Source organism: Patagioenas fasciata, chromosome 18, assembly GCF_037038585.1.
Source record: "Patagioenas fasciata isolate bPatFas1 chromosome 18, bPatFas1.hap1, whole genome shotgun sequence".
NCBI classification, from domain to species: Eukaryota; Metazoa; Chordata; class Aves; order Columbiformes; family Columbidae; genus Patagioenas; species Patagioenas fasciata.
Window position 1 is genome coordinate 5,219,725 of NC_092537.1, and position 14,687 is coordinate 5,234,411.

A 14,687-nucleotide genomic window follows, 5' to 3' on the forward strand; every position below is an offset into this window, starting at 1 on the left:
CTTTGGGCCAATCCGCAGCGAGCGCGGGCTTCGCCTCAGGGTGGGCGCCGATCGTGTCGATCCCTCAGGACTTCACCTCCGGGAATGGCGGGTGGGGAGTCGGGGTCTGAGGGGAGCGATGGGGAGGAGCTGCCCACTTTAGCCTCCATTCTGCAGCCGCCACCCGGCGGGTTGAGCCTCCAGCGGCCCTCGTCCCCCCGTCCCGAGCCGGGGGTGGTTGTGGTGGAGAGCAGCGAAGAGGAGGATGAGGTGGTGGAGGTCCCTCTGTCTGAGAGGATCAAGAGGAGGGGGGAGGCGACTTTTAACCCCCCCAAGCTGGACGCTGGGGATGTGGCAGGCAGAGCTGGGTTTTCTACCAACCGTGACTTGGTGCCTGACAGCCAAGCCCTGATGTTGCCTGGAGACGTGTCTTGTGGGGACCAGAATGGCATGCGTGGCTCTGAGAGGCTTTCCTTGTGTCCACCTGACGCTGTGGACCAGCCGAGCAGGCCCCTGGTAAGCGAAGCGAGCCCCGAAATATCCCCCTCTCCCAAGAACCCAAAATATAGTCAGAAGGAGAGGGAGGCAATCTGCCAGGCTGCATGGCAGAGAAGGAAGGAGCGAGAAGCACGGCGGAGGCAGCAGGAGCAGGAAAAAGAGAGGAAGAGGGCCCTTGCCAAGATGTTGAAAGCTCAGCGACCGGGGGAGTGCCAGAAATACATAACAGTGGTGCTAGATCCAGGTACTCATTCTCATGGCCTGCGTCTGCTTTATGTTGACTCTCAACTCGTGCTGTGGAGGCCTGACCCATGTGCTGATTTCAGCTCTATTACAGGTGGAAGGTGGTGGGCAGATCCTTAGTGCTTTGCAGGCTGCGAATTATTCCTGTGTTGTTGAGAGTCAGGCTGTTCCCTGCAGTGTTTCCTGGAGGAGAAAGACTCTCTCATCTCAGGTGTGCGAGCAAAATCTCCATGTTTGTGTCCTTTCCTTCCTCTGTTATTTGCACTCATTAGTAATTGTACTTAACAATCCAAGTAAACACCCTCTAATCTTCTCCCTGCCTCAGAGGTCTGAGTGGGAGCACCAGCTTGAATGAGTTATAAACATGCTGTTGGTCTGGCTGTTTGTTTTCATACCTGGATAGATGGAAGATGGAGATGAATGGACAGAAGAACCAAATGTCCTGGTTCTGCTGCACTTGGAGGAGTTTTTGTCCATGGTTCACAACTACAAACAAGTAAGAGTGCTTATGACTTCCGTGCTCTTGTACGTGCCTTGCTGTATGGATGGTGTTTGTCATCCCTCTTCATGGCAGGAAGGTTTTGATGTGGGATGGAGCCATGGTATCAGTAAACCAGAAATCTGGTTTTAGAAGCCACTAATGGATCAAAACCACTAGGGCTATACAGTGTGAAGTTCTGACAAGCTTTTCTTCCTGGTTATAATTTTTCACAGATTTTTGAAGAGGTAACATTGCCAGATCAAGCGGGATTTATTTTTTTTTTATTTATTCCTGCCATAACTTTATATCTGACGAAGTAGTGCCTGCTTGCCCCTGAAGAGCTTTGTGAACAGACTTTTTCAGCTGCAGAGTCAGAGCCATAGGTTGGTGTGCTTTCATGTGTAGCTCAGAATGGTGTAACTCCTTGTTTCTGTTGGTCTTTGCAGGGGGGCCAGGGCTGTACAGAAGGACAGAAGGACACCCTGCAGAGCTATGTAGCTGGTGTGATGGAGAAAATGCCCGGGAAAATTCTGGCACTGCAAGTAGTTGGAGTAGAAAATTATTTCAGGTTAAACATTTTTCCCTCCAAATGTTTCTGTGTTGTCTCTGGCCTTGCAAAATATCATAGAAGGTTACATGAATTCCTTCTAGGAAAGACTGGAGCATAAGAGGTGTTCTGCTTCACCATTTGTTACATAGAAACAGAAGCGAAAGTTCCCTCAGCCTGTCACACAGTAACCAATGGGAAACACCCATGGAAGGACATGAACTTCTTCTTTTACTCTTCTTGTGTCTCTCAGAGTTCAGTCAAAAAAGAGGCCGCGACAAGCAGCAGCAGGTGGAAACCAAGAGGAGGAGCAGGGAAAACGGAGAAAAAAGAAAGTTAAGGATTCTGGCCTGGAGATAACCAGACTGGACGTGGAAGAAGTGAGTACCTTCAGAACAGGCCTGCAGCTGTCATCTCTTGTCCACCATTGTTTGAACATTTGACCAAGTTGTCACATGCTTGGATGGGGGATTCAGCCTTCATCAGCCCATGTGTCTGTGGACAGAGCTCTGTGGGGTCAGTTCCCCACTGCTGGGAACGTACCTGCTCTCCCATGGACTGACATGTCTCGTTCACTGATCTTGGACAGTGAAATATTGATCCCTGACAGCATCTCTCGCCCTTTGTGTCCTGCTGGCAAAGCATGTCAGTGCTGCTCTGGCCTGGGTGTGCAGTGTGTAACAAAAACCTGGCACCGAGGAGCTGCAGCAGCTGAAATAGTGCAAAACTGGTATTAACTGGCAGGAGCCAAGCTACCCCTAAGTACTTCAGTGCCTTAAACTGTTCCCAAATTGGGTAGAGAGTGGATGTTCTTGTCCTATAGCAAGATGTTGCAGTCCCTTTTTTGTTTGAGACTAGAGTGGGGTTTGATTGGAGAAGATCAACTGTTCCATTTGTTGTTTCTAATGATTACAGGCCTTGGTGGATCTGCAGCTCTCCAAAATCCAAGTCAACATTTTTGAGAGCTGCGAGGAGCTCGGAGAATTTGCCACTATGTTGACAAAAGCTGTAGCTGAAGCACCGTTCAGGTGAGTAAGGTTTGGCCACATCCTCTTTGGAGAGGCTGCACTTCCATGATTACTGGGAGGGAACAGCAGGTATGCAGCTGCACGTTGGTGTGACCCAGTGTAAAGATTTTTAAAGGAACTGGAAACACAGAGCAGCTGCTCATGTAGCTCCTTCAGTGCAGTGTTAGTTCTGAGAAACTGATGTCCTGCCAGGGGACGGGTGAGCACAGGCCCTTATTTTGCATTGAAATATTGATGTCAGGCAAAGCTTTTGTTCTCAGTCTGATTTTAGGAGTGGGGAGGGAACACAAGCAGGGTTGGGCTCCTACAGAACCAGCTTTTCTTCTCCAGTAGGTGACCAAGAGAGACGTTATTGAGGATGAGCCGTTTAGCTGCCTTCATTGATCAGGAAGGAGCACAGCGTGTTCCATGGTGATAGCTGAGAAAGCCATCTTGTGCAGTCTCACACAATCGGAGTGTTCCTGTCACAGCAGCTGCTGCATTTTACATCTCAGCCATGAGAAGAGATAAGATGCTGTTAAAAATCACATGTAAAAGTGGTTTATTGTGATTGCCAGTTGGAAGGTGAATTCTTGTTTACCACTTTGTACATGTGTTGGCTTGTGTCAGGATTGCTGCCAAGTACAGGGTTGTTTATTTTCCTTTTTCAGTAGGAAATCTGAGTCTTAAACAAGGAAATTGTTAATACATGTAAAGAAAATAGAGTCAAATTTTTAGCATTTACTTTGATGCCAGTGGTGTCTCTAAGAGCATGGAGTGAGAAATGGCTCTCTGGCTATGTGCCAACAGATGCAGGAATAGGGTTTTTGTCATAGCCTCATTGTCTCATTTGCTTTCCCATTCTTTCCCTAGGCGAGAGCGGGAGAAGACAGACTTCTCTTTCTACTTGGATAAGCGGTGGTGTGGAGGGGTGAGAGTGGATCGTTCCGGAAAGGGTCTCTTCGAAGTCTGGAAGAGGCAGATACAGCAATTTAATCGTGTCAGCCTTGAGATGGCTGATGCTGTTGTGTCTGCCTACCCTTCTCCTCAGCTACTGGTCCAGGTAAGGACACCTCAGGAATACTGAGCACTGTGTGCGGACAGGCAACTGGTGTAAGGAGCGACAGAAAGCATGTAATTGGTACTTAATTTGACTCAATGATTCTGTATGAGCTATTCAGTAAATTAGCGAAGGAACCGATTCCTTGGCACCCATTGCTTTGGCTTTGCAGAGCAGGCTGCTGAGGGAGCAGCACTGGTTCTGCATCAGCCTCTGAGCTCACAGATGAGGTCTGGGGAGAGACCCAGTGAAAAATTAGCACATATTGTGCGAGGGTAGAGCAGTCATGGGTGCATAGCTTTGATTATTTTGGGTTTTCTAAGCATTGGATGCAAATGGCTGATACTGTTGTTCCTTTGTGTTGTTTTTAGGCCTATAGCAGATGCTCCTCGGAGCACGAGCGAGAAAACATGCTGGCTAATATCCCTGTACATCGTGGAGAGGGTGTGACAGCCACCTCCCGGCGGATCGGACCAGAGCTCTCCCGACGAATCTATCTGCAGATGACTTCTGATGACCCTGATCTCTATTTGGATTTCATGGGGTAGCCCCAAGGAATGAGGATATTCCTACTTCCTTGGTTTAAGTACTCAGCTTCCTGCTGAGAAGAAGTGTTTAGATAACAATCAATCATTGATCCTAGCTCGAAGACTTAAAACATATTTAGACTTCAGCAGAAGAAAGCTGGATAAAATTGCTCAGTGGCTGGAGTTTACAGAAGATGGTGAGCATCTTCCATTAGAGCATGACTTGGACACGGCTTACAGTACTGATAGTTCCTTTTATTTGTCTTCCTAGAAATAAATATCTTTGAATAATAATAATGATCTTTGCTTTTTAACCTGCCATGTTGGGTATAGACAGGTATGTCAACTGTTGGAAAGAACACTTGCTACTGCTCTCCTAAATGACAAGTAATTCTCTCTCTGTGCGAAATATCTGAATGTTAAAGCAACATGGTGCTGCCCCCCCAGCACCTGCTCTGGTGAGGCAGAAGAACTTTACCTCACAAAATAGTCTGTTTTCTGCTGCGGCAGATGGGAGTAAGACTAATTTTCAGCTATAAATTTAGACTGCCCTGATTTAGTCTCCAGACGGCTTAATCTATAGAGGGTCTTGAAATCTGATTATATGCGCTGGAATTACAAGGTCTAAACAGTTGGCAGAAAATGCTTTATTTTAATTAGATTGGAGCACATACTTGCCTGTCCATGAAGCCATTAATTAGCACTTGTGTGCACATGAGGACGGCTGAGATCTCATGTGACAGCAGCACTTACTGAGATAAGTGCTGAGAGTGAATTAAACTGCCCAGTGTGTGGATGTTCCCATTTGAAACCGTGCTGTCTTGACTGAAGAACTGCCCACCCGCCACCCTACCTCCAGGGATTCCGCAGGAGCCCCGTCCTGGCCAGCACCGCTTCTCACCTCAACTGATCAAACCTGTTAACCTGGTGTTTGCAAACTTCAGCAGCACTCGCCTTGACAGCAAAGCAGCAGAGTCCTGCCAGGTGCCAGCAGGGATGTCTGCAGGGAGGAAATGTCGCTTTGAGTGGCACTTGCGTTTCCAAACATGTCTGGATAGTAAGCATTTAAGAAATGTGATGAGTTAGATACCAAAAGTGAAGCCCAAAGCTGTTTCGAGGAAGCTTAGAAAACATATGTACGGCTAAGCCAGAGACAGGCCGCCTTTCCTGCCTTTTCCCTGATATTCATGCTGTTTCTTTTTTCTGCGTGGTACTCGGGGAATCAGAGTCTTATCATTACGTTACAAAAAAGTGAAGGCTTGCTGACCTTGGTGTGAAATGCTACAGATTACTTCCTCATGGCACTGCTCTCATCAGCAATAATTCCAGGTACTAGACGGGAGGGAGCTGTTCTGGTGACTAATGCAGCCAAGTCTCAGTGGAGCCTGTAGCATGGATATTCTCTGAAACCTGCACTTACCGTGTGTGTTTGCACTTCATTTTAGTGCTGTCAAAGCCCTTAAGGCTACAAAAAACTTCTGTTTGGTTCTCTCTGCAAGAAAACTATAAATAATTCATAGGCTTTTGCAGAGGTGAGTTTTCTCGTCTAGTTGCAAACCACCAAACCTCCCAGGCTTCCTGACACCCCAAGGTGTAGCCCTTTCCTTCCCGCCTCAGCCTGCAGTGCCACCCCCTGCCACCACTGCAGCCTGCAACAGGCAGTCAACTTGCTGCTTTGTTGGCACTAGCTGGTTAAAATAGATGTACTTGGAAATCATTACTGTATATACTCAGAAATAATTTTTAGCTGTTTGTTAGGAGACCTAATTCAAACTAAAACTGGATTAACAACATAACCAGTTCAGACAAACTGCTGCGAAAACTGTTGTATTGAAAATTTTCAGCTCCTTTCAATAGTACATCAGCTTCTTTGCCCCAACCCGCAGCTGCGCAGCCATCCTACACACCTGTTGTTGGTCCTGGAATAGGCCTTAGTGTATTATTCCCACACAGCCATACCACCGATTTTAGCACAAATAGAAATGAAAGCAAGGAATGGATATGTATTAAAAACCTCTTACCTCCAGGGTAGAGCTATAGCTACCCATATAATGCACAGGTTGTTTTTCACTCCTATAGATTGGCAGTTTGCTGTATCTCCCAATTTAAACATCCCTTGGAGGCAAGAGGGGTTAACTAGTTTAGGTTACCGTGGGCAAATAATGGGAGTTACAGGCCGACTGTGAAACATGCACAGCAAAGATGATCTGAACAATAACTGCTCTGAGGGGAGCGGACCAGCAACTCACTGCTGACAGATTAAAAGCAGTTTCATCGGAACACAATTCCATAGGAATTCTGGCTGCGTAGATGGCGGAGGGAGATGCTGACGAAGCAAATGCCCGTCCGGGACAATCACTGCTGCGAGTTCTGCTGTAGCAGATTTTGCAGGGTTTTGTGGTTTTGCAGAGCGGCTAACACGTCCTCGTAGAGAGTGTTCACGCTGATGCACAGGGGTTGGCGTCGCAGCTCCGTCAGCTTGCAAGCGGCCAACGTGCAGAGGACGCAGAACAGTGCGAAAAGCAGGACCCGCAGCACCGACCGCGACCAGGAGTGCTTGTGCCGGGGTGGCGGAGGGGGACGAGAGCTGGAGGCGGGCTCTGGAACACATTTACAAGACAGAGAACGTGAGGAATTAATCAAATATCTTTAAATCTACATTGCGAAACAAGCTGTTCAGGTAAGATACCTTAGCCTGTGCTGCAGTTGTCTTGTCATGAATTTTCATTGCTTAACTCTGGTTAATAAATAGATGCACAGGATCTACTCATTTACGATGAAACGCTTCAGATTTAGTTTCCTGGGCAGCAGTGAACAGGGTGTGAAGCACCACTGTGCTGCACAAGATTTTTGCACATATAGTTCAGTACATTTAAAAAGAAATGAGTGGAGGGAAGTTCTCTGTAGAAGCAGCTAAAGAACTTTCTGAATCTTGTAGGTCAGCAGCTCATCGAGAACACAGATGACAGGGCAAAGGGTAAAGCAGTTGAGCTTTTTAGAAGTTCTACAGGTTCCTCCCCAGCTCCAACCCTCTCCCAATACCTGGGCTGCATAAAAGTAAACCTGGCAGCATCAAAATGTGATGAAGATGAAATCTGATGCAATCCCACCCACAATGGATACTACTTACTTCGGGTCTGCACATTTTCTTTTTTAGTTTTCTTTTCCATCTCCTGTTTTGCAGCTTTCTGAGCATCATACTCCCGTCTTCTGCGTTCCTTTTCTTCCGCCTTCTCTCGCTTCCTCAGTTCCCTCTCTTGAGCCTCCTTTGCTCGCTGTTCTGCTTCACGCTTCTTCTCCATTTCTGGCAATTAATAGGAAGTTTATTTCCTTTTATGTAAAGGGTCATCATTGCTGCCTTCCTTATTACCTTATTACCTTATCTGTTCCCTGTTATTAACAAATAACTATACTTTTTTTTTCTATATTACATATGTTGCATTTTGCTCCTTCAGAATTAGGTTTCCCTTAAAACAATCCTGTGCTCTTCCTTCATCTATTTATAGGTAACCTATAGCACATTCCATCTAGAGATCTAACATATTCAGGCAAGAAATCACATAGCTAGCCCCCCCCGGCCTTCTACGTTGCTACTCCCAGAGTCCTCAGGATTTTTATAGTTACAAGTATTTTTTAGATTGCAATTTGTTAGATGGCAATCAGTACGTTTGGGTGTGTAAGAGAAGTCAGGATCACTCCTCAGCAGACAGTGCGTGAGGGTTTTTTGTGCTTACCTCGCTCTGCCTGCAGCTTCCGTTGCCGTTGCCGGTCCTGCTCAGACTGGATGGCTTTCATGTGCTGCAGAACCTGCAAGGTCCAAGAACACAACCTGAGGTCTGTGCAGGAGCCTGGTTCCAGGCTCAGCTCAAATCAGAGCAGCCAGAGCGGAGCAGGGGACAGTTGGCTGTCCCCAACCCTAACTCACCCCAACAGGTATGGCTCTGAAGAGAGCCCGCATCTTCCCATATGGATCTTTGCAGTTAAGAAACAGATCTTTCCGTTAAAAAACAAGCGTCCCAAACTAGCTAGCTGATCCAGAAAATCACAGAACATTTTGTTTTATGTGAGCCTATCATTTCTCAGAGCTTCTTCAGACATTTTTCCACTATAAGCCTAGACATGGATTGTTTTGTCTGATTATGCCTCCTCTTCCTTGGCAACCAGCTCCACTACGGAAGAGGATCCTACTCAGCCCTGTGTTTGCTCTCTACAGGCACAGAAATGGTGAGGTCAGAGCAGTGAATCTGCATCTCACTGGTGGAAGAAAGTTCAAACTGCTGCAGCAGCTGCCCAGCTTGCAAAGCACAAAGAACCACCACCAATAAAGCGAAGTAAGAAAAGAAAAAAGAAAAAGATAATAAAAGCAGATTCCTTACCTTGACGGCAGCCTGTTTACACTGCTTCTCATCCAGACAGTCTCCTGCTACTTTAGCTAGGACAGGATCCAGGGGATTGTCCTTCAGATCCAGCCACTTCAGATTCTGCAGAAAGGAAAGATAAAGTGGAGGCTGTAAGAGCACAGCAGCATTGTGATTTTTTTTTAAGAGATCCAAAGCAGAAGCCAATAATTACTTAGTTTTCACACGAATGAAACAGGTAAAAAAGTCAAGCAGAGAGCTTGAGCAGAGGCATTTTCAGTAGCTGTGAGATAATTTCCACTGGGCTGCGGTGCAGAGCCAGCTGAATTCTAGAATGGGTAGTCAGCAGGATGGATGCTTTACCAGAGAAATCAACTTGAGATGGATCACAAGACCCTGGGCTGCATCCCAAAGCTTTACGTAACTGCTCAGCAATCAGTTTTACCTTGAGCTGTGCAAAGCTGACTGGCAGAGTCACTAAACGGTTGTTCAGAAGGTCCAGGTGCTGCAGATTGACCAGGCGGCCGAAGTCTAAGGGCAGCTGTTGAAGCCGATTTTTACTCAAATCCAGTTTCACCAGATGCATCAAACTGCAGAAGTCTGACTAAAAACCGAACCCAAAAAGCAGAAAAAGCTTGTCAGCACCTGTATGGAGGAACCTCAGTGAGGAGTACTTGGAGATAGCCTGCACCTTACGTAAGCCAGAAATCCTTAACTTGCTACAGACCTGTGATGGAGGAAAATCACTCCCCCTCTGCCTCGGAAGATGGAGGTGGAAAACAGTGGGCTAGATAAGACAGACAGACTGACAGGGTGGTGTATGGCAGTAACACAGACACAGCCCCCGGTCTCCACTGCTGATCAAACTGGTCTATATTCACATGGGGATCCTCTGGCAGGCGGATGCTGCATCCTTCATGCACTGCAACCCTTTTCTCTCGTGCCTCAGCCAAAACCACCCACCAGTACCCGTCAGTGCCAGCGGAGTCATCCAACCACTCCAGAACAGGGAAGGTGCCAGTTCCAAACCTCCTGGTGAATCTCTCCTGAACCTCTCGTTATCTTTTCTAAACATTTCCCAGCAGTTCATCTCCCTCTATCACCTTACCGGCAAGGAAATGAGGTTGTTACAGGACAAATCCAGTATAGTAGCTTTCGGAAGAGCAGCCTGAAAGAGAAACAAAGCACTAAATCACCACCGAGGTACACCCCTACCCTCTGAAACCTGCCAGTTTTGCTTCACCCTCTGCGGTTTCTCTCACGTCAGTCTGTCCGTCCCCCGACCCGGCTGCCTCCGAGGTCACCACGTCAGACCTGGATCGATTTCTGGGGCTCAGGGCAGTTACTTATCGCGGAATAGCTGTGAGCAGCGGGAGCTGCTCGGCCGACAGCACACGCAACCCCCCTCGCTGCTGTTTTAAATAGGTGCGGGCGGGCTCACCCACACCTCCAGCACATCTGCCCCCCCCACCGCGTACATCTGGCTCCCCTGCCCACATCTGCACCCCGCTGCGCGGCCCCTTCCCAGGGACGGAGCTGGCAGAGCCGCTCCCCAGGGCTGCGGTCCCGTCCCCGCCGGGCGGGCCGGACCGGACACTCACCAGCTCCCGGACCGGCACCTCGTTCAGGTCGCAGAGGCTCAGGTCCAGCTCGTTACCGTCCAGCTTGTCCTTCAGGCTCGGTCCCTTCCCGCCACCCCGGGACATGGCTGCGCGTACCGGCGGGTCCTCCGGGAGCCGAGCAAAGCGGAGCCGGTGCGGGCGGGGGCGGCTCGGCCACGGCTCCGCCACCCACTTCCGCGTCCACGTCCGCACGGGGCCGAGCGCTCCCCCTGCCGGCCCGGAGCGGAGCGGAGCACAGCCCGGTGCACCGGGACACCGGCACCGCTCCGGGGCACCCAGCAGCGCAGCCCCGCCCTCCCCCTCCAGCCTGGCAGAAGTTCGGCGTCCGGTCAGTGGCCCTCACCGTGAAATCGTCCCGCGGGGGAAGGAGATCTCTCACCCCACGATCGCCCCATCTTTCGTTTCACGTGGCACGCAGCACGCCACGATAAAACAGCCGTTTAATGACTAATAATCTCAATACGAGCATAGAAACCGAGCAATCCATACGTTGTTTTACAAGGGCAGACACTGCCGCTTCAGTCTTCTCGCAGGCTCTGCAGTGAGAGTGCTGAATTCGCTCTTCGCTGGGCTGTGTACTGAGATGTTTCTCTTCACGACGTGCAGTCAACGTCCCTGCTTTGAGCCAAAGTTCCAGCGCTGCACAAGCAGAACATTCTCTTGTCTCAACAGACCTGCTGAGGAGAAAGTCAGTGAAAGAGAAAAGGAGCCTGGGGCAGAGCAAAATTAGTATTACCCAATAATGGGACTACAGAGAGTACTAATCTGGAAAGCAAATTGTGATGTACAGGACCTCACAAAGGTGTCTTAACTACTCCAGCACCTCTCTCCCGTGGGTGCTTTGGTCAGATTTTAAGCTGTCAGTAGGTCTCTCCCAACACCACAAGATCTGTGTTAGCTCAGCACAGAGGTGATCGAGACCACTGGAGTCTCTGAGCACAGGCACCCTGAAACAGCAAAGAAGGATTTGACTTGTAGAACGTATAACAAAATCAGCCTGAGGTTCACGTGCTCTCATGCAGGAGACTGTAGAAGTTTCTTGGAGCAGGTTGTTGTTCCTTCAAAGCTGAGCTGAGATTACATCTGAGAAAAGAGAGGTCTAGTTATGCAAGAACCTCTCCTGCCCCTCAGCTTTTCACAACAAGGTTTGGAGGGCAAGGAAGGGCCAGAGGACAACCAGCTTCCAGGTGAGGAACTCTCACGTTGCCAGATCTCCCAGCACGGACACCAAGGGAGGCAACTGACTGCCTGAGCCCCACGTCACCCTGCGGCAGCGAGGGGCTCTCGGGAGGTGCCGCGCAGCACACAGCCCCAGCTCCCTTCCCCAGCACCATGTGCAGTCCTGCTCCTGAGGGCAAAACCCAGAGGGGCTTGGGGGGACCCAAGCAAGACCCTCTGCATGGCTGGAAAAGGCTTTTGTGTGCACAGCGCTGTGGAGACCGAAATCTGCACTTATGGGCTCAGGATTTACACAAGTCCAAGAGTCTTTGGCTCTTAGCAGAAGGAAATGAGGGTGTGGACTGGTTACAAACTTACCTAGTTATTTGTGATTAACTTGAAGGCAGATTTTAAAATCTTTGTCTGAAATAAATGATATCTTACTCAATGATGCACGAAGTGTTACTGGTTCGGGGTGCCTTTGCTTGACAATTTCAAAAAAATGTACCCAAATGTTAAGGTTACTTTGACTTCTGCATAATTCTTGATTTAATACCCAAACGGGATTAATCCTGTAGGCTATTGATTGGAATGTGGGAAGATCAGACTGAAAGTCAGCTTTATTTTTATTTATTTAAGGTGAGAGGTTTTTGGATCACAGACTTTTTCTTTTTGACTTTGTGATTATACAGCTCTGAGCACACTGCTGCTCCTGCAGTACAAACCCCCTTCCACCCGTAGCAGGGTATGGGCAGCCAGGGAGTGCTTAAAACTGTTTGTGAGCTATTAACTGTGATAACTCATTAAATGAATAGGGCTGGAAATCAATCAGTGACTCAGAAGGCTCAGGCATTAAGCAATGGAGAAAAGTGGAGGCAAGTGGTGTTGGCTGAGTTGTACCGAAGACCACAGCAGCCAGGGTGTGAGGCTTGTTTGGGGTGCACGGCAAGGCCAGGGTTGGGATGCAGTGGTGGTTGGGATTCGGCAGAAAGAGGCTGATGGGGCAGTTGGAAAAAAACAACAGCGGAGGCGGGAGATACGGGGACAGAGGTGCAGGGAAGTGCCTGGGGTTCTGCCGGGGCTGTGCGGTGTGAGACAAGTGTCCCAACTCGCCCTCGCAGCCCGGGCAGGGCGGGCGCTCTCTCCGCGTTCCCGTCACATCGGAGGAGCCCGGGGCGGGCTGAACCGCCCCGCGCACCGCCCCCGCGCACCGAGCGCCGGACCGGCCCGGGCCCCCGGCTCCCGCCGCCGCTGCAGGGATGGCCACGGCACGGCTGACAGCGCTGTCCCGCCGCGGGCTGCCCATCCTGCACAGGGCGGGCGGGCGGCGGGGAAACCCCCCGGGCAGGTAGGGCCGGGGAGGAGGGGACTGGGGGGGACGGGGCTGCGGCAACAAAGGGGCGGGCTGGAGGGGAGGGAGAGGAGACAGCGGGGATGGGCTATAGGGGATGGAAGGTTGTGGGGACTGAGTATGTGAGCTGTAGGGGACAGAGAGCTGGTGGGGAGAGGGAATGAGTGCTATAGGGGTAGAGGGCTGTGGGGATGAGAGGCTGTGGGTGAGAGGGGATGAGGGGACTCTAGGTGTTGAGCTGCTGTAGGGGATGGTGGGTTGTGGGTGAGAGGGGACGGAAGGCATGGAGGGCTATAGAGCATAGGGGACCATGGGCAAGAGGGTATGGGGGGGCTGTAGGGACAGGGCTGGGGGCTCTAGGGGATGGAGGCCAAGTGTGACAGGGACAGGGGCTGCTGCAGAGCCATGGGGTGTCTGCATGCAAAGAGGACAGGTTCAGCTGGAAGTTTCATTCTCAATGTATGTTGCTGTTGCTTGGCTTCCCTAAAACCCTTCTAAAGTGGCTGCATCCCCTGGGTCTGACCACCAGGTCTGGGAGGGGACCGAGGCCAAGGATGAGTCCTGTCTAGCATGCGGAGAGACGTAAACCTGTCTCCAGGGCTGAACTTTCTTTGTGCAGCAGCTCTATTCCGATTGCAGTCACTGGCACTGGGAAAGGCTTTGAAGGATTATCAGAGACTCAGAGCTTAATACTCACCGGAAGGCATGGCTGTCAGGGAGCGACTCCCCAGGAACTGTGGGGAGCAGCCCTTGTTCTTCCACATATGGGGTCTGGGTGTTTCTTTTCAGCTGCGTTGAGATTAGGAATGAGATGGCTGAAGTGAAGATTTCAGTCTGGGAATCTGTTTTTAGGAAATGTGTTCAGAAGGGAAACAGGACAGAGAGTTCACTGTAGTCTAGGCTCCAGCCCAGAAGTGAAACTGAGGGGCAGGAACACAAAGCGCCTGGAGAAAAAAAGCTGTGTGTTTATAGGTATAAACCGTTTCCAGTAATCTTATTTAAAAGTTTATTAAATTCTGCTCCTCGCATTAAGCAGTATGTATTCATTTGGCAGGAAGAGTGTAGAGTGGACAATGTAACGAAAAGTCTACTGCAGTATAAGTCTGAAAGCTCTGGGGACTTGTTCCTTCCTCAGACCAAAACAAATAAAAAAGTAATCGGAACCTAGTTAACTCTTTAGTCAACAGAATTGTTTTAAATACAGAAGAAGAGATAAGAACAGAGCAGAGCAGGGTTAGCTTCCACCACCCTTTTATTGTAATTATGTCATGTAAAAGACCCAAAAGCTCATGCTTTGGGGGCAGAAGTTCCTGGTAGACATCCATGAACAAAGGAACTGGCTGTGGAATCTGGGAACCTCTCCAAATGTGTGTCCTGTGGTCAGGAGGGGTCCCAAGCCCTGGGAAGACAAAGTCTTTCACACACATGCAGAGGGGACGGCACTGCAGGTCGGGTTGATGTCCGTCACCACTGGAGCGTGTTTGCGTGCAGGGGACGGGAGGATATGCCAATGCCTCTGCCATTCATTCGTCCCTTCTGATAATTGCTATAGAGATTGCTGAAGGAGATAAATGTGAAAGACAAAGCTGGTTAGCTTGTATCAACAACTACAGAATGTTAGTTGAGGCTATTCAGAGGTAAATACAAATTGCTCCTAGGACTGGTTGAGAGTGCGTGCTTCAGTCTGATGGTTTCTGCTGGCTGTCATTGGGCAGGAGAGCTTTTGGCTCTGCCCGCATTCAGCTACTTCCCTTCCTTTTGCATGAGGTGGGAGATGTTTCAGATGTCTCTCCATTCAGCTGCGCTGCTGAGCTCTGGGGCCACGGAGTTTTGCGGAAGGGCTGGGCTGGCTGGTT

The 14,687-nt window shown here is 49.6% G+C and overlaps 3 protein-coding genes across 5 annotated transcripts in view; 2 read left to right on the forward strand and 1 right to left on the reverse strand.

The window, feature by feature from the left end:
• Positions 1 to 46: 46 nt before the first annotated feature.
• Positions 47 to 4,639, forward strand: EME1 (essential meiotic structure-specific endonuclease 1). The gene is made up of 8 exons (XM_065852482.2): positions 47 to 721; positions 804 to 931; positions 1,124 to 1,216; positions 1,648 to 1,769; positions 2,002 to 2,128; positions 2,664 to 2,776; positions 3,629 to 3,818; positions 4,187 to 4,639. The coding sequence occupies exons 1-8, from the start codon at positions 85 to 87 to the stop codon at positions 4,361 to 4,363; spliced, it is 1,587 nt and encodes a 528-aa protein (XP_065708554.1). The 5' UTR covers positions 47 to 84; the 3' UTR covers positions 4,364 to 4,639.
• Positions 4,640 to 6,153: 1,514 nt separating this feature from the next.
• LRRC59 (leucine rich repeat containing 59) lies at positions 6,154 to 10,521 on the reverse strand. Its single transcript, XM_065852689.2, has 7 exons — positions 10,302 to 10,521; positions 9,809 to 9,868; positions 9,146 to 9,304; positions 8,719 to 8,823; positions 8,077 to 8,149; positions 7,473 to 7,646; positions 6,154 to 6,942 (listed from the first exon to the last, which is right to left on the reverse strand). Exons 1-7 carry the CDS (start codon positions 10,404 to 10,406, stop codon positions 6,698 to 6,700), a joined length of 921 nt encoding a protein of 306 aa, XP_065708761.1. The 5' UTR covers positions 10,407 to 10,521; the 3' UTR covers positions 6,154 to 6,697.
• A 2,151-nt stretch (positions 10,522 to 12,672) lies between these two features.
• The window catches only part of ACSF2 (acyl-CoA synthetase family member 2), a 32,092-nt gene continuing 30,077 nt past the window's right edge, over positions 12,673 to 14,687 (forward strand). For 2 of the 3 annotated variants that reach the window (XR_011741834.1, XM_065852655.2), the window contains exon 1: positions 12,673 to 12,828. Coding sequence is in view for 2 of the 3 variants with exons in the window: in XM_065852655.2 (XP_065708727.1) it covers positions 12,740 to 12,828 (89 nt within the window). In the remaining variant the exon portion in view is untranslated. The remainder of the gene's footprint in view (positions 12,829 to 14,687) is intronic. The other variant, XM_065852656.2, reaches the window with a different exon arrangement.

What these genes read in the sequence shown, in the direction of transcription:
- EME1 (XM_065852482.2), top strand. Translation starts at nt 85, where the DNA reads ATGGCGGGTGGGGAGTCGGGGTCTGAGGGGAGCGATGGGGAGGAGCTG. An exon ending in GAAAGACTCTCTCATCTCAG is followed by an intron (nt 932 to 1,123) that starts GTGTGCGAGCAA and finishes ATACCTGGATAG; the next exon opens with ATGGAAGATGGAGATGAATG. An exon ending in TGGTTCACAACTACAAACAA is followed by an intron (nt 1,217 to 1,647) that starts GTAAGAGTGCTT and finishes TGGTCTTTGCAG; the next exon opens with GGGGGCCAGGGCTGTACAGA.
- LRRC59 (XM_065852689.2), bottom strand. Translation starts at nt 10,406, where the DNA reads ATGTCCCGGGGTGGCGGGAAGGGACCGAGCCTGAAGGACAAGCTGGAC. An exon ending in GTAAACAGGCTGCCGTCAAG is followed by an intron (nt 8,150 to 8,718) that starts GTAAGGAATCTG and finishes TGGACCTTGCAG; the next exon opens with GTTCTGCAGCACATGAAAGC. An exon ending in GAAGCTGCAGGCAGAGCGAG is followed by an intron (nt 7,647 to 8,076) that starts GTAAGCACAAAA and finishes ATTAATTGCCAG; the next exon opens with AAATGGAGAAGAAGCGTGAA.